The 21342-nt window shown below is 40.7% G+C and overlaps 1 protein-coding gene across 12 annotated transcripts in view; it reads left to right on the forward strand.

The window, feature by feature from the left end:
- The window catches only part of TSC2 (TSC complex subunit 2), a 59583-nt gene that overhangs the window by 12797 nt on the left and 25444 nt on the right, over positions 1-21342 (forward strand). For all 12 annotated transcript variants that reach the window (XR_011163320.1, XM_069062915.1, XM_069062840.1 and 9 more), the window contains exons 11-19: positions 4755-4898; positions 6394-6531; positions 7251-7354; positions 7978-8059; positions 9711-9866; positions 10364-10480; positions 18664-18786; positions 19753-19859; positions 20274-20427. Coding sequence is in view for 11 of the 12 variants with exons in the window: in XM_069062915.1 (XP_068919016.1) it covers positions 4755-4898; positions 6394-6531; positions 7251-7354; positions 7978-8059; positions 9711-9866; positions 10364-10480; positions 18664-18786; positions 19753-19859; positions 20274-20427 (1125 nt within the window). In the remaining variant the exon portion in view is untranslated. The remainder of the gene's footprint in view (positions 1-4754; positions 4899-6393; positions 6532-7250; positions 7355-7977; positions 8060-9710; positions 9867-10363; positions 10481-18663; positions 18787-19752; positions 19860-20273; positions 20428-21342) is intronic.

Genomic DNA, 21342 nt, shown 5'->3' on the forward strand with positions numbered 1-21342 from the left:
TTTGAGTGTTGGAACTCTTTTGTTTCATGATGAAGTCTCATAGAGTGCTTTCTTTACTTTCTAAAACACTTTACATAGCATGAGGATTATTTGGTTGTTTGTAACTACTTAAATTAGCTCACTTTTTTTGGAATCGACAAAAGTATAATTTTATTTAAGGTCCTCTCGTTATTTTCCCTAATTAATAACTTTTATTTCTGCCTTTTAAATATCAAAATCAATTCCAAATATATCTCCTTACTGAATCTGACCATGTAGCCAAGATAAATTTAAGTGAAATTCAACTATATTTCAATATTCTAATCAATATTCCTAGTTATCTATCTTTTTACCAAGAGGAATGAATTGTTTTTTCTTATATTGTAACCTCATCTCATCTCTCCTTCTTAAAATCCCTTATTTTACCTCATAATTTTGCTGAAGAGCCACCTTCTCCACTTCTGTCTGCATGAAGCCTTTCCTGACCCCTTTGTTGCTAGTCTTCCCCTCCCCATTTATTGTGTAGTTACATTATATTTATTTAATACGTACTTTAGCCCTCTGTTAAGAGACTGTTTCATTTTTTGTCTTTGTAGCTATAGTTCCTGGTGCATAGTAGGTGCTTAATAAATACTTGCATTGACTGACTGATTGACTTTTATCTGGGACCAAAATTGGTCTCTTCAGTTAAGCTTAGTTTGCAGCAATTTAGTATTATTTTCATTTACATTATTATAGTCATCATTGTGTATATCATTCTCACTCCCTTTTTTCTGAGTTCATATTAATCTTCATGTTTCTCTGAATTCCTGTATTAGTCATTACTTATGATATGATATTCCATTACATATATATGTACATCTCTCTTTCTGTATATCACATTTTGTCCGTGTATTTCCCAGTTGATGTGTGCCCCCTCTGTTTCCCATTTTTTGGTATCACAAAACATTCTATGAATATTTTGTTATATACAGGACCTTTTTGTTTTTGACCTCCTTTGGAATATATGCCCAGTAGTGGAATGATTAAGTTGAAAAGTCTTGATTTAGCAATTTTTCTTAAATAATTCTAAATTTTTTTCCAGAATAGTTGGACCAATTCACAGAGGTGATCTACCACTAATATATTATTAATGTGTCTTTCCCTAGTCCATTCAAAATTGATTATTGCCATTTTAAAAAATCATATTCTTCTGTGTGGGCAAAACTTCAGTTTTCTTATTTACTATTAATGATTTGAAGCATTTTCATATGGCTGATATTTTGCATTTCTTTTTTTTTTTTTTTAAAGCAATTGGGGTTAAGTAACTTGCTCAAGGTTACACGGCCAGTTATTTCTGGGTGTGGTACTAAGTATCTGAGCCTGGATTTGATCCCAGGTCATCCCGACTCTTGGGCCAGTGCTCTTACTCACTGTGCTACCTGGCCTCCCCGATATTTTGCATTTCTTTTGAGAACTGATCATATCCTTTGACATTTATTGAAGAACAGCTATTGGTCTTACATATTTGTGTGAGTTTTCCTATAGATCTTGGACTTTTATCAGAAATTTTGATGTGAAATTTTTTTTACCAATCAACAGTTAATTGTCTTATTCTAATTATATTGATTTTGTCTTATTTTAATTATATTGATTTTGTGCAAAAACCTTTTTTATTTTTATGTTACCAAAATTGCCTATTTTGTTTGTTTTTTATGATTACTTTTCTCCTTCATTTGGTTATGGATTCTTTCTCATCCATTTATCTCATCTTGTCTCATCCATCACAAGAAGCAGCATGGTGTAGAGCAAGGTTGGGGAACCTTTGGCCTTGCGGCCACATGTGGCTTTCCAGGTCCTTGGGTGCAGCCTTTTGACTGAGCCCAAATTTTATAAAACAATTCCTTTTATTAAAGGATTTTGTCCTGTGAAGTTTGGATTCAGTCAGAGTGCTGCACTTGAGGACCTAGAGGGTCACATGTGGCTTCAAGCCCTCAGGTTCCCCACCTTAGGTGTATAGGATAGAAAGCTGACCTTGGAGCTAAAAATAACTGAGTCTAAGTCCCTCTTCTGAGACTTGTTGGCTGTGTGGCCCTGAACAAGTCACTGAAGCTCTTAGTGCTCAGGCATCTCAATAAAGCAGTGAGCTGCAGAGGGGATGTCAACCTGAATTGATGGAACTTTCTCTGAAAGTTCCTGTGCTGGGGAAATACAAGTTCTGTCCCTCCCCTGGTAGAGAAGAAGGTCTTTCTATTATGGCCCCTAATTGTTTTTTTTAATGATATGCCCTTTTACATTACTTAGGTACCAACATTTTGTTGCATTGTTTGTTTTGCCCCAGTCATGGTCACAATGCTGCCTTAAAGCTTCTGTTGTTTTTATGATTTTCAGAGTACTTTTACTTACATCAGTTTTCTTTGATCCTCACAACAGCTTTTTGGAGGAAGATCTAATAGGTATCACTCCCATTTTCAAATAAAGATGCTGAGGTTCCCAGAAGTTGAATAATGTTTCCCAGGTTAAGGTGCTGAGAGAAGCAGGCTGAACACTGGAAGCCAGGCTCTGAGTCCTAGTTATATTTTTTTTCCATTGGGCTGTGTTGTTAGGGAGGTGTGTGTGGGGGTGTTGAATCTGTAGATTGTCCAAGGTTTTTAGCTTTCCCACCCTGATTCTCTTTGCATTAGGCTTTGGGACCCAGTTGTCCCCCAGAATCCAGAGCCTTGGGATTCAGCAGAATCTATACCTTTCTGAAGTAACTGTTACTGGTGACAGTTGCCCTTTCCCCATTTTGACTAAGATTTCAAAATTAGATTCTGTTCTGAAAATGAACTCCTGTATTTGTAGAATGATCACTCAACGATTACCTTCTTTGTGGCGGGAACATTGAATAGGGAATTGTACAAGGTATTGGGCTCAGCCTTGGGGATGCAGATGCAAAGAAAGTGAAACAAATCCTAATTTCAAGGAACTTAAAATTCTGTAGGGGGAGAAGAGAGATGAGATATAAGGATATACAGAATAAATGAAAAATAAGCAAGAAAATTGCTGGGGATGAGCTGTAGTAGTAGGGTAAGGGGGTGAGGTCTTGAAGAAAGTGTTCATTTAGAAGGTGGTGCTTGAGCTGGGTCTGGAAGGAAGAAAGGGATTCTCTGAGCTGGAGGGGAGAAGGGACTGAGGCATGGGGGCTTGCCTCCCATGTATGAAGAATAAGCAGAAGGCTTGCTTGTACAGTTAGACCATAGAGTGTGAGAAAGGGAATAATGCATAATGAAGGTAGAAAGATAGCATGAGGTCAAGTTGTAAAGCGCTTTGAAAGACAAACAGGAGTTTGTAGTTTATCCTGAAGACAATAGTGAAAATCACTAGAGTTTATTAAGTAGGGGACAGAGATAGTCATATCTGTGCTTAAGGAAAATCACTTTGGCTCCTGTGTGGAGGATGAATTAGAGTGTGAAGAGACTTGAGGTGAAGAAACTAATTAGAAGCCATTGTTGTAGTTTAGGCAAAAGATGATGAAAGCCTGAGCTAACCTGACGTGTATATAAGAGGAGGTAAAGGGTATGTGCAAGAAGCTGGAAGTCGAAATGGCAGATTTGGTAACTGGTTGGATATGTGGAGTGAGGTGAGTCAAGGATTACAGTGAGTTTACAAACTTTGGAGGCTGGAAGAATAGTGTTGTTGACAGAAATAGGGAAGTTTGGGGGAGGGGTGGGTTTGAGGGGAATGATAATGAGCTCTGTTTTGGACATTTTGAATTTTGGTTGTCCCTGGGAAGAACCTTTGAGATAGCCAATAAACATTTAGTATTGTGGGACTAAAGCTCAGAGAAAAGACTAGGGCTGAATATATGGAGAGGACAATTAAACCCGTGGAAGCTGATGAGATTACCAAGAAGAAAAGTATAAAGAGAAAAGAGAAGCCGGTCCAGGGACACTCCCATGAGGGTAGGGGTGATGATCCAGCAAAGGAAACTTAAAGGTATGGGGAGACTAGTAGCAGGGAGAGAGAGGATCCCAGAGAGGAGGGTGGTCAGCAGTGCCATATGCACTGAAAGACTGTTAGACTTCACAATTAAGAAATTGTTAGTAAATTAGGAAAAGTCGTTTCAGTTGAGCTAAGAGCCAGATTACAAAGAGTTAAGGAGTAAGTGTGAGGAAAGGAAGTAAAGACAGTGAGTGTACATAGCTTTTTCTAGGAGTTTAGCTGAGAAAGGGAAGAAAGCTACAGCTTGAGGGGATGGTAAAGTCTAGACTAGGTTTTTTAAGGATTGGGGAATCAGGTATATTTAAAGATAGTAAGTAGGGAAGAAACTAGTAGATAGGGAGAGGTTTAAGATTAAGAGGGAATGGTTGAAGGGATAATCTGTTGGAGAAGATGAGAGGGGATGGGATCAAGGGTATATACATGTAGAGGGGTTAGCTTTGGCAAAGAGAAGGTTCACCTCATTATCTAGGTGGACAGATAGAGACTAGAGAAAAGGAAGAGAGAGTGGAGGATACTGTCTAGGAGTTTTTAGTTGAAGTGTTGAAGCTTTAGTTGAAGCTTTGAGTGATGATTTTCCAAGTCAATCCAGTGCTATTTACACTACCTTAAGGAGTTACAAAGTAATAAAACTGGTTTTCATGTGGAATTCATAAATTGGCTCTGAAGGTCATTATGAAATCACCTGAGTTATGAGTTGTGCCTTCTCAAGTATCTGACCCCCATGATCTTGAGGATGATTGACTGCAAGAACCTTAGGTTGGTGACCTAGAAACTGCTGACTTTGGAGCACTGAATAGGAAATTGTTTTCTAGGCCATGACTTGTCCCAATGAAGTGGTGTCATATGAGATAGTCCTGTCTGTGACCAGGCTTGTGAAGAAGTACAGAAAGGAGCTACAAGCAGTCACATGGGACATCCTTCTAAAGATTATGGAGCGGCTGCTACAGCAACTGCAGGTGAGTGCTGAGGGAAAGTTTCAGCCAGAGTAATGATTGTTCCTCTGTCCTAATAGACAACACTAATTTTATCCATCCACATGCATGGATATCGTCCCCTTGAGTGGCTGTTATCCAGATTACCCTTTCTCTTCTTGTTCAGTTTCTGGAGGCTCTTGAGGAATCAACTCCAGAATCTGTAGTAGATGTTCTTTTATAAACTTTCAATGAAGTCAAGTCCTAATCTTTTGAGAGTGAATTTAAATTTTGGAAATAACAAACGTTTAGAGCCAAGTTCAGTGAATTAAGAGGGTAATTATATTGGGAAATGCCTTTTATGACCAAAAATGAGTTGTAACAAGTAGAAGGTCTGGAAAAGAAGGACCGAGTTCTTGGTAACTGGGCTTGAAGCTGAATTCTGTCCCCAGTTGATTGGCATCATATAGATGAGAGAATTCGTCTAACTCCTTCATTTAATTACCTGATACCATTCAGACAAGAACTGGAGAGCCAAGCTTTGAATTAGGATTTTCCAAGTCAATCCAGTGCTCTTTCTACTAACCCTAAGGAATTACAAAGTAATAAAACTGGTTTTCTTGTGGAATTCATAAATTGGCTTTGAAGGTCACGATGCAAAAAGAGTCCAGGCCTGGCCTGAACAGTCTACTTTGTTGCAGCCTCCAGAGGGGAGTACTTTGCAGGGGACAACACTTACTTGCATATATAGAAGTCCTAATGAGTGTTTGAAAAAAATGACCAAAACTAGTCACGTGAATTTATAGTCATACTTTGTAATTTGAAGCTACACTTCATATTTTGGTCCAGTGGTTGCATGGGATTTAATATTTAAATGAGAAGAATCTTAGATTTGGCAGGTTCTGTCATATATCACAGAGGTATACAGACAAAACAGTCCTGTAGACCTCAGTGTTATGTGTAATGAGAACCAAGTTAACACTGATACTGAAGGGCTTTTTGAGTCGAGGAAAGGCTTTAGGTAACATGGCCAAGGGAGTTCCACCTTACCCACTTGCTGACTGGCTGTTGCTTAGTTGCATTAGCAGCATTTGTTTGCTGCTACTTAGTGTTAGTTGGCCGCTCCCTTACTGTTCTAAGGGAGTCTTTGTATGAAATCCCTGGCCCAAGCATGGAAGAATGGTTATCAAGGAGATGCTTATATCTTAATTGGTACATTCCCTTGGCAGTCAAAGCAGTCTCTTCTCCCTGTCTTTTCCTCATTACTAGCTTAAGCATCTCCTATGATTATCTTGGGCTGTGGAGGAGAAACAGAAAATGGCATGAGGTAGTACCCCTACTGTCACTCACCCACAGTACTGCCTTAGTGCCTGGGCCATAATAGAAAGGGAAGAGGGGTATACAGATTAGACGCAGTGATGTCAGGGCTGTTTGTCTTCAACTTGGTCTGTACCACATAAGAGTCTGGTAGTACTGGAGTGATAGAAGTAATCTTCTCATCTTGATTCCGCATAAACCACTTGACAACTTTCTGTTACAGAGTATAGAGAGCCAAGAGCTTAAAACCATCGTTCATGATTTGTTGAGCACGGTAGAAGAGCTCTGTGATCAGAATGAATTCCATGGTTCAGAGGAGAGGTTCTTTAAACTTGTCGAGAGATGTGCTGATCAGCGACCTGTAAGACCATTTTCTCCAAATCCCTCTTTCCTGGCTTTTCCCAAACCCTTTTTTCCCTAGAGCTTTTCCTTTTACCATTCTTTACTGTTGGAAGGATGCTCTGGGGCAGGGGGAAGATGGTGGGAGCCCACATGGGTAGGATGAAGGTAGGTAGATGAGAGGTCCCATCTCTGAAAGGGCTACTGACCAGCAGAGTCTGGTGGTGTGTTGGCTTGGCTGCCTGCCTACTATTCTGCACTCAAGTTTTGCAGGATTTATGTTCTACTGGGGAATTATAGCAGGATTTCTGTGAAACCTAATTATCATATGTCAGTTGAAGGGCACTGCGGTAGCCTAACCATCAATTTCCTCCCACCTGCGTGGAGGAAGTTGAATGGGGGCAGGCTCTGAGATTGTTGCTATCCTGGAGCTCCTGCCTTTTAGCACATCTGCTTCCCACACTGAATTCATTTTTTCCAGTAATATACAACTTGAGACCAAGATTTTTACATACTTTTTTCCCCTTTAATTTTCATTGCTGTCACCTTACTGCCTTTGTTCTCAGTGAGTCACAGGTGGTGGCAAATGCCAGGAGGTTAATCTAACCTGGCAAATTTGTGTAACTGCCCAGATCTACAAGAGGGGGACATATTTCCTTGAAAACTGCTTCAAGAAAGGAAAAGATTTGATGGTTGAAGGAATTGTATTAATTCCAAAGTGTCTTTTTTTTTTTTGACCAGGAATCCTCTCTTTTAAACTTAATAACCTATAGAGCTCAGTCTATTCATCCCGCCAAGGATGGCTGGATTCATAATTTACAGTTATTAATGGAGAGATTCTTCAGGTAGGTAAAATTTTCAAAATTGTTTTTTTTTTTCAGAACTTATCTTAAATCCTTAAGTTTTAGACCTTGGGAATATAGTGTGACAACATTCATTATAAATGCCTGGGCCTTGAGATACTGCTACTGAATATTGTTTTATGAATTTTTAGTAACAGTAAAGGAAGACTTCTTTTTTATGAGGAAAGATTTGATTTCCAGTTGGTCACATTTTATTTATAAAGCCATTACATTAATTTTGGATACTCAGAAACAATAATTTTTTGAAAAGTGCCCAAACTCGCATTCATACACATTTCTCTACTGTTAAATTTGGATTCCCAATTCAGCAGTTCGGAATCTGCCTACAGAATATAGTCATAATGTTATGATCAGAACATAATCTATTTCTAACATGAACTATCTGATACTTGACTAAGGCCTTTACTTTGCTGGCTCCTTTCAGTGTCTTCATGCTGAAGTATAGTATGGAGACTTCTTGGTGAATTCTTGAGTGAATGTGATCACTGAAAGTTACTATATGTTATATGTTGCTATATTTAAATATGAGAAAGGGGGGAACATCTGTTCTGTTGTCTTTGTCTTCCAGTAAACTTCATTCATTTGCACTTGCTTCTTCTCTTCAGGAATGAGACTCGCAGTGCTGTTCGCATTAAAGTACTGGATGTTTTGTCCTTTGTTCTGAGCATTAACAGTCAGTTTTATGAGGTATGTATTTCATTAGTGTTCCTAGTGAAGCTCAGTGCAGTGCTGTGAGAATAGAGATAGTACATGGGAATGAGAGCATGATGAGTAGAGGCTGGTTATTGTTCATCCTTTGTTCTTGAAAAGGACCAATGATATTATGAGGGTGATGTCTTGACTTTCGAGTGAATTGGATTTAAGTGAGGCAGAGCTGCACAAAGTTGTCAGCCTCATTTTTTCCTCTAGAGTCATCAAAGTCCAGTGGCAAGACGTAAGTCAGGATGACTGGTGATGCCCAGGATGCAGTGGGTGACCTTGGCCTTTCTAAATTAAGATCTTTCCCAGGCCTTTGTTGAAGTTTGGCCAAAGAAAACACATCAAGGGCTGCTCAGTGGTTAGAGTGCTGGGTCTAGAGTCAGGAATACCTAAGGCCAAAACGTGCCTCAGATACTTATTGGCTGTGTGACCCTGGACAAGTCACTTCACCTCTCTCTACCTGTTTCCTCATGTGTAAAATGGGAATGATAATAACAACATCAACCTCCCAGGGCTGTTATTAGTATCATGAGAAAATATTTGTAAAGCACTTAGCGCAGTGCTTATCACATAGGATCTTTATAAATGTTAGCTGCTATTATTAATATCATCATCTTTTTTTTTCTTTTTGGAGGGGAGAAGGCAGGGCAATTGGGGTTAAGTGACTTGCCCGAGATCACACAGCTAGTAAGTGTTAAGTGTCTGACACCGGATTTGAACTCAGGTCCACCTGACTCCGGGGCCAGTGCTCTATTCACTGCACCACTTAGCTACCTCAGTCATCATCATCTCTAACCATCAAGTGCCCACCTCTGCATATCCTAGCTGTATTCTCCTCAGGTGCTTCGGGCTCTGCATTGCTCTGGTCAGGTGCTGTCCCTGCCCTTATAGAGTTACTCTATCTTTGTGACAGATTAGTTCTTTTCTTTATTGACCATTTTTCATTTATCACTCATTTATATGTTTATTCAGCAATATCACTGGGAGTATACTACCTGTAAGGCCCTGAGGAGAGCACAAAGATATTACAAAATCTAAGATACAGACTCTACCCTCGAGGAACTCACATACTGATTGGCAGTCACCCAGAATTTAGACCTTGTAATGCATTTGCTTTAAAAGTCTTTCTGTTGAAATCTGAGAAAAGAAAGATGTAGGTGGTCATAGGCATATCTTTTTTTAGTCTATCCAACCTAGAGGTTTCAATACTTGCTTTTCCTTATGTATTACGTGTCTATCTCGTGGTCAAGAGGTTGTTCCCCATCCCCCCTGCTGAATGTACGGTAGGTGTAAAAGGGCACTTGTAAAGAGTGACTTGGGAAATAGAAGTGGCCCCTCTGGCTTTGCAAGTTAAGCCCTCTGTAAGCCCTTATGTTATATTCTTCCTATGAGTGCCATTCTTTTTTGTCTTGTCTTTTGGTGTCATTCTCTTAAATCCTGATTTTTTTTTTTTTTGCAAAGAAAAGTCTTTAGGATCTTTGTCTGAGTCCATAAGGTGCCTAATAGAACAAATACTATTCTGTGATGATTATTGATTTTCTAAAGTCTTACATAAATGCTGTTTCTAAATGAGATCTGATAAGTTAGTGTCATGTACAGTCATAGACTTTGCTTATAACTGTATTCTGCCTTGTCATAGGAGGAGCTGATTAACATGGTAGTCATCTCACAACTAGCCCACATTCCTGAGGACAAAGACCACCAAGTCCGAAAACTAGCCACTCAACTGCTGGTGGACTTAGCAGAATGCTGTCACACTCATCACTTTAACAGCTTGTTGGACATTATTGAAAAGGTAGGACCTTCTCAGAATTAGGGAATGTTACTTATGTCAACAAAATCTAAGCCACAGACACAGACATTACTCCAAGCCCAGGCAGTGAATTGCATGTATGCCTATGCAGTCTCTGAAGACTCTGTCTTAATTGACACTCTTCCAGAGCCAAGTGGTTCACAGAAAAAGGGGTCCAGTTCCAGTGAACACATTTTCTTGGTCCTCCATCCTAACCTGAAGGTCTCTAGGGTGTTGATGTTACTGATACTGATGCCAGAGCCCTAGAAGTAGGAGTGATGTAAAACATTGATTTCTCATCCCATCCAGCCCTTTTTCTCCCTTACATTTTTGAATTGCATGGAACTATTGAACATGTTTATGGAGTGAGGGAGAGAAACTTTTTTTTTTAAGCAAGGGAAGACTGACTTGGTCTGCCTAGTATAGGAGCACAGATTTGACAGATGCTGAAGTAATGGGTTGTGAGCTTCAATATTAAAAATAGTTTTTTTTTCTTTTAGGTGATTGCACGTTCACTTTCTCCTCCTCCTGAATTGGAAGACCGAGACTTAGCCTCGTATTCAGCTTCCTTAGAAGACGTGAAGACTGCTGTCCTTGGTCTCCTGGTAATCCTTCAGGTTAGTTCTCTAGAAGGGAGCTTTAGACATTTTATCCATTCTTTTCTGGAAAAAGTTTTCTAGTTGTATGTGATAATCTGACTGCTTTCTCAGGATTTAGTTTGGTTGGAATTTCAGCCTCTGGGATTACCTTCCCTCCAATGCTGTCTGTGAAGGTGTGTGAGTCTCAAGGATGATAGATCTACACCTGTCCTGTTAGAATACCTCCTAATTCAGTGCTACAGAGCATCCTGTTACTTGGTAAATGGTGTGTGTGGCCATTATGGTCAAATCATTTCAGCCTAGGAAAGATAGATCCGTGACCACCTTGTGTTACCCACTGATAGCACGGTTCCTGCCACTTCTATGGCATGCATTGTCTCTTCGGATTTCCTTCCAATCAGCTTTACAAGCCCAGGAAAGTTTTGTGGATTCATTTCTTGAACAGATTTCTGGGTGAGGCACTAACTCTCCAGCAGTGATTCTTAATCTCCGTTCCAGCTTTTGGTGCTAATTCTACAGCAGTGATTCTCTGTATTCCAGTGACTATTTAGGTTCTTCTCTAGGTGGCCCATGGCCTAGCACAGGGGTGGGGAACCTGGGACCCTCTAGGTCTTCAAGTGCAGCCCTTTGACTGAATCCAAACTTCACAGAACAAATCCCCTTAATAAAAGGAATCGTTCTATAAAATTTGGACTCAGTCAAAAGGCTGCACCTGCTGACCACAGGTTCCCCACCCCTGGCTCTAGACTCTTCATGAATACCAAACAATTGTTATCCACCACAACTGGAGAATAAACTATTCTGATTAATCAGCTATTCCTCTTAATATTGTTACTGTTCACAGATCACCAATTTTCTAACAATTAGAAAAGACCAGTATTTACTTCTAAAATATGATGTCTTTCTTTGATTCAGAAAGGCCTTCAGGATCAGTGTTCTGAATTTCAGTTTTCATTACATATAGCAACATTAAATTAATAACTAATGTAGAAAACTGTAAAATTAAAAAAATGCTTTATGTGAACCTCATTTGATTGAGCCTAATTGCAACGTTACGAGGTAAATACCTCATTTAGCCCATGAGGATAGGCTTAGAGTTTAAATGATGTGCCCATGATCACAAAGCCTCCTAAATTTGGAGGCAAGATTTGTACTCGGATCAGAAGAGTCCAAGGTGTCTGATGCCAGACTGTCTGTAAACATAGATATAGAAGGAAGATATTAGACTGAATCTTCCTATATATGCTACTAAATGCTACTCTTTGGGGAATAAATCAAAGCTATTCTATCCTTCTATCTTAACTATTCCACTAGATATTACTTTCCTAGGGATGGTTTCTTAGCTGTCTGTAATCATTTACTCCTACCTTCAAGAAAGCAAATATTCCTTTTCTGACTTGGGAAATGCTAGATAATAATGAAGTTCCTCCAGTAACATTTATACTTTGAATACTCAGCATGTCCAAAATTGAGCTCCTTTTTCCTAAACCTCCTGTTTCTGACTTCACAACTTCTAGATGCTGCCATTTGCCTGTGCATATTTGAATCCTTGGTGTTATTTTTGAACCTTAATTCTCTTTCTCCTTGAATCTAGTTAATCAAGTCCTCTTGATTCTGCCTCCACATTATCTGTTGCCTACATCTTTATTCTCGCTGTCACATGCCCTCATAACTGCCCATGAGACCTGTTGCGGTAGCCATGTTGTCTATCTCTCCACCTCCACTTTTTATCTCCTCTAGTTTCTTCTCATTGGTGAATGATTCAACTTCCATAAACATAGATCTGGTCATTTCACTCATCTATTCAATACCTTTAAACAGTTCCGTAACTTCTGTGGAGTAAAAGTTTGAATATCTTAGCCTGGGATTCAAGGCTTTTACCGAGTTGGTGCTACCCACTTCAGTAGTGGGGAACCAGAGGCCTCTAGGCCACGTGTGGCCTTCTAGTCTCTTGGGTGTGGCCTTTTGACTGAGTCCAAGTTTTACAGAACAAATCCTTTTATTAAGGGGATTTGTTCTGTGAAGTTTGGATTCAGTGAAAGGGTCATACTTGAGGACCTAGAGGGCCATGTGTGGCCTTGAGGCCACATGTTCTCCACCCCTGCACTAGCTATAATTTTTTCCTTTAAAAAAAATTCTGAACTTCAACACTAAATATAACGAGCATTTCCATATATGCTATGGAAGAAAAGAAGGGAATCATACATGAAACTGCAAATCTCTGTGGAGAGCTTGCTTTTCTTTTCAGTATATGATAACTTTACCATATAACTTTCAAAGCTCTTCTTGTCTTGGGATTCCTTATGGCCTTTCTTCTTCTCTTATTTAATTCATTTATTTTGTTTGGCATCCCTGTTCCCACCTTCTCTTCTTCCCACTTCTCCTCTCAGTGGAAAAAAAAAAAGAAAAAATCTTGGTAATAAATATATACAATCAAGCAAAACATTAGTTATATCTAACAATGAATGTCTGCTTCTGCATATTGAGGCCATCACTTGTCTGTCAAGAGGTAGGTAAGCATACTTTTTCACTGGTACTCTGGAACCATGGTTGGTCATCACACGATCAGCGTTCATAAGGTTGTTTTTCTTGACATTACCTACTACTTATCTCCCAGGTTGTTGTGAGGAAAGGGCTATGTCGATCTTAAAATATTATATATGTATAATTTATTTATTATTATTTTTCTATCCTTATTTCGTACTCCTCCCCTCTTCATATTCTGTCCAAATAAGATTTGTTAGTGTGCCTTTGTTTATGCTGTTTCCTAAGTTTGTAATTCTTTCCCCACCACCATCCCTACCTTCAGGGAATGGCACATCTGTTACAATGGATAAGACTTAAGGAACTTGTTCAATTCCTGCCCATCCTTTAACATTCACCTCCACTTTAACCTGCCTCTTCTGGGAAGCTTTTTCTGGTTCCTCCCCAAGATGAGGATGATCTTTCCCACCTCAGACCTTTATTCAGTTTCAGATTGTTTTTGAAAACTTGTATTAAGCTCCCACTATGTTTAAGTAAAGGTACTGTGCTGGCAATACAAATGCAGAAATGCAGGTTCAAGAAGCTAACATTCTACTGAAGAAGGCTTGTACCATGCATATGGATGTAGTATGAGCACAAGAATGCTCGGCGCCAGAGTGTGGAAAGACAGAGTGCTCGAAGAAAGCTGGAGAGGGAAGAGAGCACTGTTTCAGCTTTGGGGCATCATTGAAGGCATCACAAAGTAGATGGTGCTGAGCTGAACTTTGAAGGCCATTAAAGCTTCGCAAGGGCAGAGGTGAAGAGGGAATGCTTTCTAGATATGGTAGACTCCGGTAATGCATAGAGGGAGGGGATGAAATGCTAACATTAGAGAATAGCTACTTAGGATTAGATTATAGGGTATTGAAAGGGAAGGAATGTGAAATAAGGCTGAAAAAGATATTTTGAAGCCAAATTTTGAAGGACTTTTGAATGCTAAACCAAAGAATTTGTATTTTATCTTAGAGGCAATGGGGAGCCACTGAAGATTTTTTTAGCAGGACAATGATGTGGTCAAATCCATGCCTTAGGAAGTTAATTCTGGCAATAGGTGGAAAGGACAGATTAGGATGGTGGAGACCGGGGTGACACTCAAAGCAGGGAGACCAATTAGGTTATTATAATAGTCCAGAGGTGATAAGGGCCTTAGAATAGTAGTAGTACTGTGAATATGGGAGAAGCAGATGGATGTGAAAGATATTGTGGAAGTAGAAGGCAAACTTGGCAGTGACTTGCATGTCAGATGGGGCTGGTGAAGGAAGAATGGAGGATAACTTGGAAAGTTTCAAGTCTGTGTGACTGAGAGAATGATAGTGTCATCAGCAGAAATGGCAATTGGGAGGACAGGTTTTCTCAGAAGGTGTGTTTTGGATGTAGTCAAATTTGAGGCTTTGTCAGGATATTCAAGTGAAGATTTCCAGTAGGCAGTTGGAGACAGGTTGTGAGACAGAAGTTCAGGAAAGAGACGAGATAGATCCATAGATTTGGAAGCTATCTGTAGAAAGGATATTTGAGTTCATGGGAGCAGATGAAAAAAAGAATGCAGAGAGATGAGGAAGAGGTCTGACAACAAGGCCTTGGGGATGTTTAGGGGACAGAAGATGATGAAGATGATGATTCAGCAAGGGAGATGGAAAATGAACCGTCACACAGGAGGAAAACTACGAGAAATTGGTGCTGAAGAAGCCAGGGGAGAAAAGGGTTCAGGAGGAGTGCTGAATGCTACCCAGAGGTCACAGAGAAAAGATGAAGGATTAGTAATTAGGAGATCATTACTAACCTTTGGGGGAGCAGTTTCTGAAGAGGGGTGTGTGTTTGAAACAGATTGCAAGGGCTTTTAAAAGTGACTGGTGAAGGATTAGAAATAGCCAGTATTGGCTCTTCCTTTGAATTGAGCAGTGGAAAAAAAAAGATAGCTAGGATAAGGGCTTGGGGGGCGGGGGAATATGTGCTCTTGTATCACATTTATAGTGTCTGTGTATATCTCCAGATTTTGTGATCATAAACTCTATTATGGAGGCAGGAATTGGGCTTTACCTAAATTTTTATCTTTCCTAGTGACTAGCATGGTGCTATATTTAGTGGGTATCTTTTTGGTATGAATTAATAATTCATGAAACTTAATTAGAAGGTAGTACTTTATTTGTATCTTATCAAAAGCAGATGCATGTTCTTGCAGATTCTAGTGCAAAGATTCTCACACTTTCTTGGTTTAAGGTCCCTTAGTATCTTAGTAATTTTTTTTTTTTGCAGTGCCCTTAGACCAAAAGAAATTGCCTAACGGTTCTATTTATTAAATAGTTAGGTCCAAACAATAAATACTCATGTCCTGATAACTCAGTAGCTATTTGAAAAAATAGTACACATAAATTGAAAGAAAAAAATAATTATTTTATTTCATTCTCAAATCACCACAATTACTTACTAATGGGACGTGTATGCCTATTGGGCACTGCATAGCTGTTTTTTTAATCACAGCAACCAACAAAAAGAAAACTCAGTTTTACAAAGCTATGTCACAAACAAGAAAACTTGAGAAGTTTAGCGTAGCTGAAAGTAAACAAAAATGTGTCTCAAACATTTGAATATAGCATGATCTAATGTTCAAACTGTATACTACTTCGAGCCTAGATGTCCTATGGAGACAAATGTTGATCTTTTTTATTTCTCTTGAAAATTTAAAGTATCCCATGGTACCCTGAAGTTCTAGTGAACAGATTTCTGGGGACAGGATGGCTAGGGCCAGGGAAGTGGTTTAGTAATCTTTGGTCCTACCAGCATAATCAGTGGACAAAAAAAAATTTGAGAATTTCATTAATCTAAAAGGGAAATACTTCCTGTCCCTGTTCCCACAAAAGAATGTGCCAGTGAGTATTTTTTTGAATATTTGATTTTAAAACTTTCAATTCCAGATTCATTCCCTTCCCCCCTTGCCACCCACCCCCACTGGGGAGACAAGCAGTTCAGTATAGGTTGTACATGTGCGGCTAATGCAAAACAATAACATAGTAGATGTATTGTAGAAGACTGACTATATTTCCCTCCCTCCTATCCCACATCCCACTTGTTCTATTCTCTACTTTGATCCTGTCCCTTTTCAAAAGTGGGTGCTTCCAACTTCCCTCCCCCCCAGCCTGCCCTCCCTTCCATCATCCCCCTTCACATCCCCTTCCCCCCCTATTCTCCTGGAGGGTGAGATCCCCTATTTAGTGTGTATTTCCTTCCCTCCTCAAGCCAGATTCAATAGGAATAAGGTTGACGCATTCCCTTTTGCCTTCCTATTCTTCCCCTCCATTGTAACCATTTTCCCTTGCCTCTTCTGTATGAGATAGTTGCCCCACTCTGTCTCTCCCCATCTCCTTTCATTATATTCCTCTCACCTCTTAATTTCACCTTTTAAGTATCATCCCTTCCTCTTAAATTGGTCCCGTGCCCTCTATCTATGTATAGCTGTAAACGTATATACACACATTCACATATGTATTCATATGCCCGCATACCCTCATATAAAGAGAGAGAGATATATATATATTTCTAAACCCTTTAACTACTGAGAAAAGTTTCATAAGTTACAATTATTGTTTTTCCACGTAGGAATGTTAATAGTTCAACTTTGGCCAGGTGGCTCAGCAAGCAAGAGCACCGGACCCAGTGCTGGGAGGACCCGGATCAAATCCGGGCCCAGACACCCAGCACCACACCCAGAAACAACAACCGGCCGTGCAACCCCGAGCAAGCCATTCAACCCCGATTGCTCAAAAAAAAAATAGTTCAACTTTGATAAGTTCCTTATGATTTCTTTTCCCTGTTTACCTTCTCATGCTTCTCTTGCTTCTTGTATCTGAATGTCAAATTTTCTATTCAACTCTGGCTTTTTCAGCAAGAATGCTTGAAAGTCCTGTATTCCACTGAATGACCATATTTTCCCCTGAAACATGATACTCAGTTTTGCTGGGTAGGTGACTCTTGGTTTTAATCCCAGCTCCCTTGACCTCCGGAATATCACATTCCAGGCCCTTCGATCCCTCAGTGTAGAAGCTGCCAGATCCTGGGTTATCCTGATTGTGTTTCCACAATATTCAAATTGTTTCTTCCTGGCTGCTTGTAATATTCTCTCCTTAATGTGGGAATTCCGGAACCTGGCTATAATATTCCTAGGAGTTTTCTTTTTGGGATCTTTTTCAGGAGGTGATCGGTGGATTCTTTCAACCTCTATTTTGCCCTCTCGTTCTAAAACATCAGGGCAGTTTTCTTTGAGAACTTCCTGGAAGATGCTTTCCAGGCTCTTACTTTGGTCATGGCTCTCAGGCAGTCCAATAATTTTTAAATTATCTCTCCTGGATCTATTTTCCAGGTCAGTGGTTTTCCCCATGAGATATTTCACATTGCCTTCTATTCTTTCATTTGTTTGGATCTGTTTAACAGCATCTTGATTTCTCATAAAGTCATTAGCTTCCATTTTCTCCAATCTTAATTCTGAAGCAATGATTCTCCTCAGTGAGCTTTTGAGATTCTTTTTCCATCTGGCAAATTTGACTTTTTAAGGCATTCTTCTCCTCATTGCCTTTTTGAGCCTCCTTTGCCATTTGAGTCAGTCTGTTTTTTAAGGTATTATTTTCTTCAGTCAGGCTGTTGACTCTCATTTCATAATTTTCTTGCATTGTTCTTATTTCTCTTCCCAATTTTTCCTCCACTTCTCTTATCTGCTTCTTAAGGTCCTCTATGGCCTGTAACCAGCTTGTATTTTCCTTTGAAGCTTTTGGTGCAGGAGTTCTGACTTCACTGATTTCCTCCTGTTCCATGCCTTGCTCCTTCTTATCCCCAAAATAGGAGTGTAATGTTGGAATCTTCTGTCTGCTTTGTTTCCTTTGCCTGCTCATTTTGCCACTCAATGATTTGACTTTTGGGCTTTTTGCCACAGTAGGACTCTGCCACCAGACAGGGGAGTTTTCGTCCCAAACGCTGGGGTTTTCTCAGCTGCCGGAGGTATTAGATGGGTGCCCTCTCTGAGGTCTCCACACGCTGTGGCAAGCTGGACACACACCCCAGGACCTCCACCCTAGACTGCAATCCAGATCCAAGCAGGTTAAAGCAAGAGCGATTACCCCTCAGACTGGTGCTTGGTCCCCCTACACTCTGCAGGCCAGGAGCTGAAGCTGCCACGTGGCGCTGGCAGGCTGTGCCAGCGTCTCAGCGGTTTCTTGCCCCGGGGGTAAAAGCCACGCACTCCCACTTACTGGGTCCCAAAGTCCAGAATGCACTGGCCTCTCACCTTGTCCTTCGCATCTATGAGTTGATAAATCTGGAAACGGCCACAGCTGCTGCTGATCTGGAGTCCCTCTGGCTGGCGGCTGGTCAGGCTCGCCCTGGGGCTAAAGCCTCAGCGCAGTGCTGGGCTCGGCTCCCAGAGCGTTGCACTGGCTGATTCCTGCCGGCCTGCCGGACTGTTCTCAGCGGGAGGTTAGCTTCTCTGTGTCATTTTGTGGGTTCTGCAGCTCCAAAGTTTGTTTAGAGTCCCCTTTTTACATGGATTGGGGAGGGTGGAAGCCGGAGCTGCGGGAGGGTCGTGCTTCTACTCTGCCATCTTGGCTCCGCCCCCTCCTATGATTCCTTCTTGATGAAAACAGATGAACATTCTCACGGTTTTGCTAACTAACCGTTATGTTATTTTTCCACAGACCAAACTCTATACCTTGCCGGCCAGTCATGCTTCCAGAGTGTATGAGATGCTGGTCAGTCACATTCAGCTGCATTATAAGTACATGTATAGGCTTCCAATCGCCAGCAGCATCAGGCTGAAGGTATGAACTGGCTTCTCAGTTAGCAGTGGAGTCCAAATGGGTAATTGAAGGTCTTAGACAAATTAGAAAATGTCTGACATCCAATTTTGCAGCCACAAAAATGATTGAATGTTCAAAGATAGAAGTCCTGCTTAGCCTACAGGGACTGTATAGTAAAGTAGAGTGGGGAAAGATGTTCCAAGTGGTTTTCTCCTTCTCCATGGCTCTTTCCTGCTAATGCTGTTCCCTACCAATTCCATGCTAGAGCAAGGTGTTGACGGTATAGAGCATGCCTTTCATCAGCCTGACACTCCCTTTCACATAAGAAATGTGTTTCTGGTCTGTCTTTTGTACCTGGCAACTAACTCTTGTTGTGACAGAGAGAGTGAGGCCTGGAGGAGAGGAGATCTTGAGGGTATGAAGTCCTTAGCCATAAATACCTCTGCCCTTGTAATAGCTGGGTTTAGATTTGGTGTTTTTTTTTTTTTCAGTAAATCATTGCTGAGGCTTTGTCAGTCAAGGGAGGGTAGGAAAGGAAACTAATCAGAAGCTTCCCAGGCATCTCTGGTCATGAAGCATTCCTCCCTGCCATGGGAGCTAGTATGTCTAGAAGTACTGGTCAACATGACGAAAACTGTGATCCTGCTTTTAGGAAGGACTTGGACCTTCCCTTTGAATCCTCTGTTGCTGGGAGATGGGGGTGTGCTGACTTAAGGGTAAGGAACAGTACAGTGACTTGTCCATAGGCAAATGCATTAGCAGAGCTAGTAATAGAACATGGCCCCTCTCCTTTCTGGCTGCATTTGCCTTCTGTCACCTGGGACTGAAGTTCCTTCATTGCTTGAGCAAGCACTCATGCTCCTGCCATGTGTGGTTTGCCCTTTGTGCTGTGTCCATTGAGCCTGGAAGCAGGCAGAATGTGACCCCTTTTGTTCTTGTGTCTTTGAATGTTAGTCTTATCTGAATTGTCAATTTATTCTCTTCCAGGCCTTTGACTTCTTGCTGCTTCTCCGAGCTGATTCACTCCATCGTCTTGGCCTTCCCAATAAAGATGGCGTTGTGAGATTTAGCCCCTATTGCCTCTGTGACAACATGTATGTTTCTCATCTTGTTGCCTTTCCCCTCAAATGCCACATTTATCCGCCTTCCCAGATGGGTGACTAGTTAGACTTATTTTCATTAATTCTGTGCTCTATAAAGGACCTATGGGTAGAGTAGATGTCCTCTGTTGAGTAATTGAATTCTTGAAATGATGTTCCTAGAGGTATAAGGTTCAGACTTTGAAGCTTCTGGTCTTTCTCTTCCTTTGTTAGATTAATGACTAGTACTGGTGTTAGCAATGCAGATCTTACACTAGCAGCAGCCACCTGAGGGGGTTGCATTTCTTCCTGGAAGATCATTGACAAGTCTGCAGGGTGGCTGACCAAGAAGGGGGCCATAGGATCTTTGTTAATGAGTAAGCACGTGTGTTTCTATTCTTCCCATTTTTCTCTCTCACTCCCCCTTAGAGAACCTGAGAGAGGCTCTGAAAAGAAGACCAGTGGTGGTACCCTCTCTCCACCCACAGGGCCTCCCAGCATTGCTGCACAGGGAGCATCTGTCCGCTTGGGCTATTTGCCCTATTCCCGCTTTTTTGGGGTGCTACTTCAGTGTTTGAAGCAGGTAAGCAGTTGTTGCTTTTACTTTTAAACTTAGCTTTCTTTAGTTAAGGAAGCAGTTGAGAGTATGTGTGATCTATAATTTGTACTTTTGCTTCAGAATAAAAATAAGACCAGTATCCCTAAAATAGCTCCCTTGTGGTTGAAAGTGATCTGGATGTGTGGTCTTCAAAGTTCTTTCTTGGCTATTAACTGTACAGAATAAAACTGTACAGAACTGACTGGCTTGATGTTACTTAAGAGCATTCCAAAGACTTCTGTGATATTCTCAGGCCCAAGCACTGTGACAGGAATATGTGATTCCTTGTGACAGATTTGCTGCTGAATTCACCTGGCTGGGAATATACATTTTTAGAAAGAGTTATTTGGAAGTAGTGATGGAGAAGGGGGAGTATCATAAGATTTTACTAGGTACGAGTTGCTAGTTACTTTGTTGTTTTTGATTGATATAAAGTGGCCAAATGTGGTCTCCATCCTACAAAGTGTGTAGTAGCTAGGTAGCTAGGAGGTGCGAGGAATAGATCACTGGTCCTGGAGTCAGGACAACTTGAGTTCAAATTCAGTAGCAGACACTTACTAGTTATGTGATCTTGGGCAAGTCACTTCACCTCTGCCTTCCTCAGTTTCTTCAGCTGTAAAATGAGGATAAGAATAGCACCTACCTTTCAGGGTTGTTGTGAGGAGCAGATAGATGATAATTTTAAAGTTCTTGGCACAAGGCCTGGCACGTAGTACAGACTATATAACTGCTATCTATTTATAATTATTGTTACTGTTGTTGTCGTGAGCTTATCTACTGCTAAAGAACTAGTTGTTACTTTTTCTTGATTGATACTGCTGCCAAAGCTACTGCCTGGAGAAAATTAGGTCTGGTGCCCTGGTTGGGGCGGGGGGGGGGTGGTCAGAGGACGAGGAAGAG

This window comes from Petaurus breviceps, unplaced genomic scaffold (genome assembly GCF_028583685.1).
Source record: "Petaurus breviceps papuanus isolate PSGF00001 unplaced genomic scaffold, PetGlider_PUasm1.0 138, whole genome shotgun sequence".
NCBI lineage: Eukaryota > Metazoa > Chordata > Mammalia > Diprotodontia > Petauridae > Petaurus > Petaurus breviceps.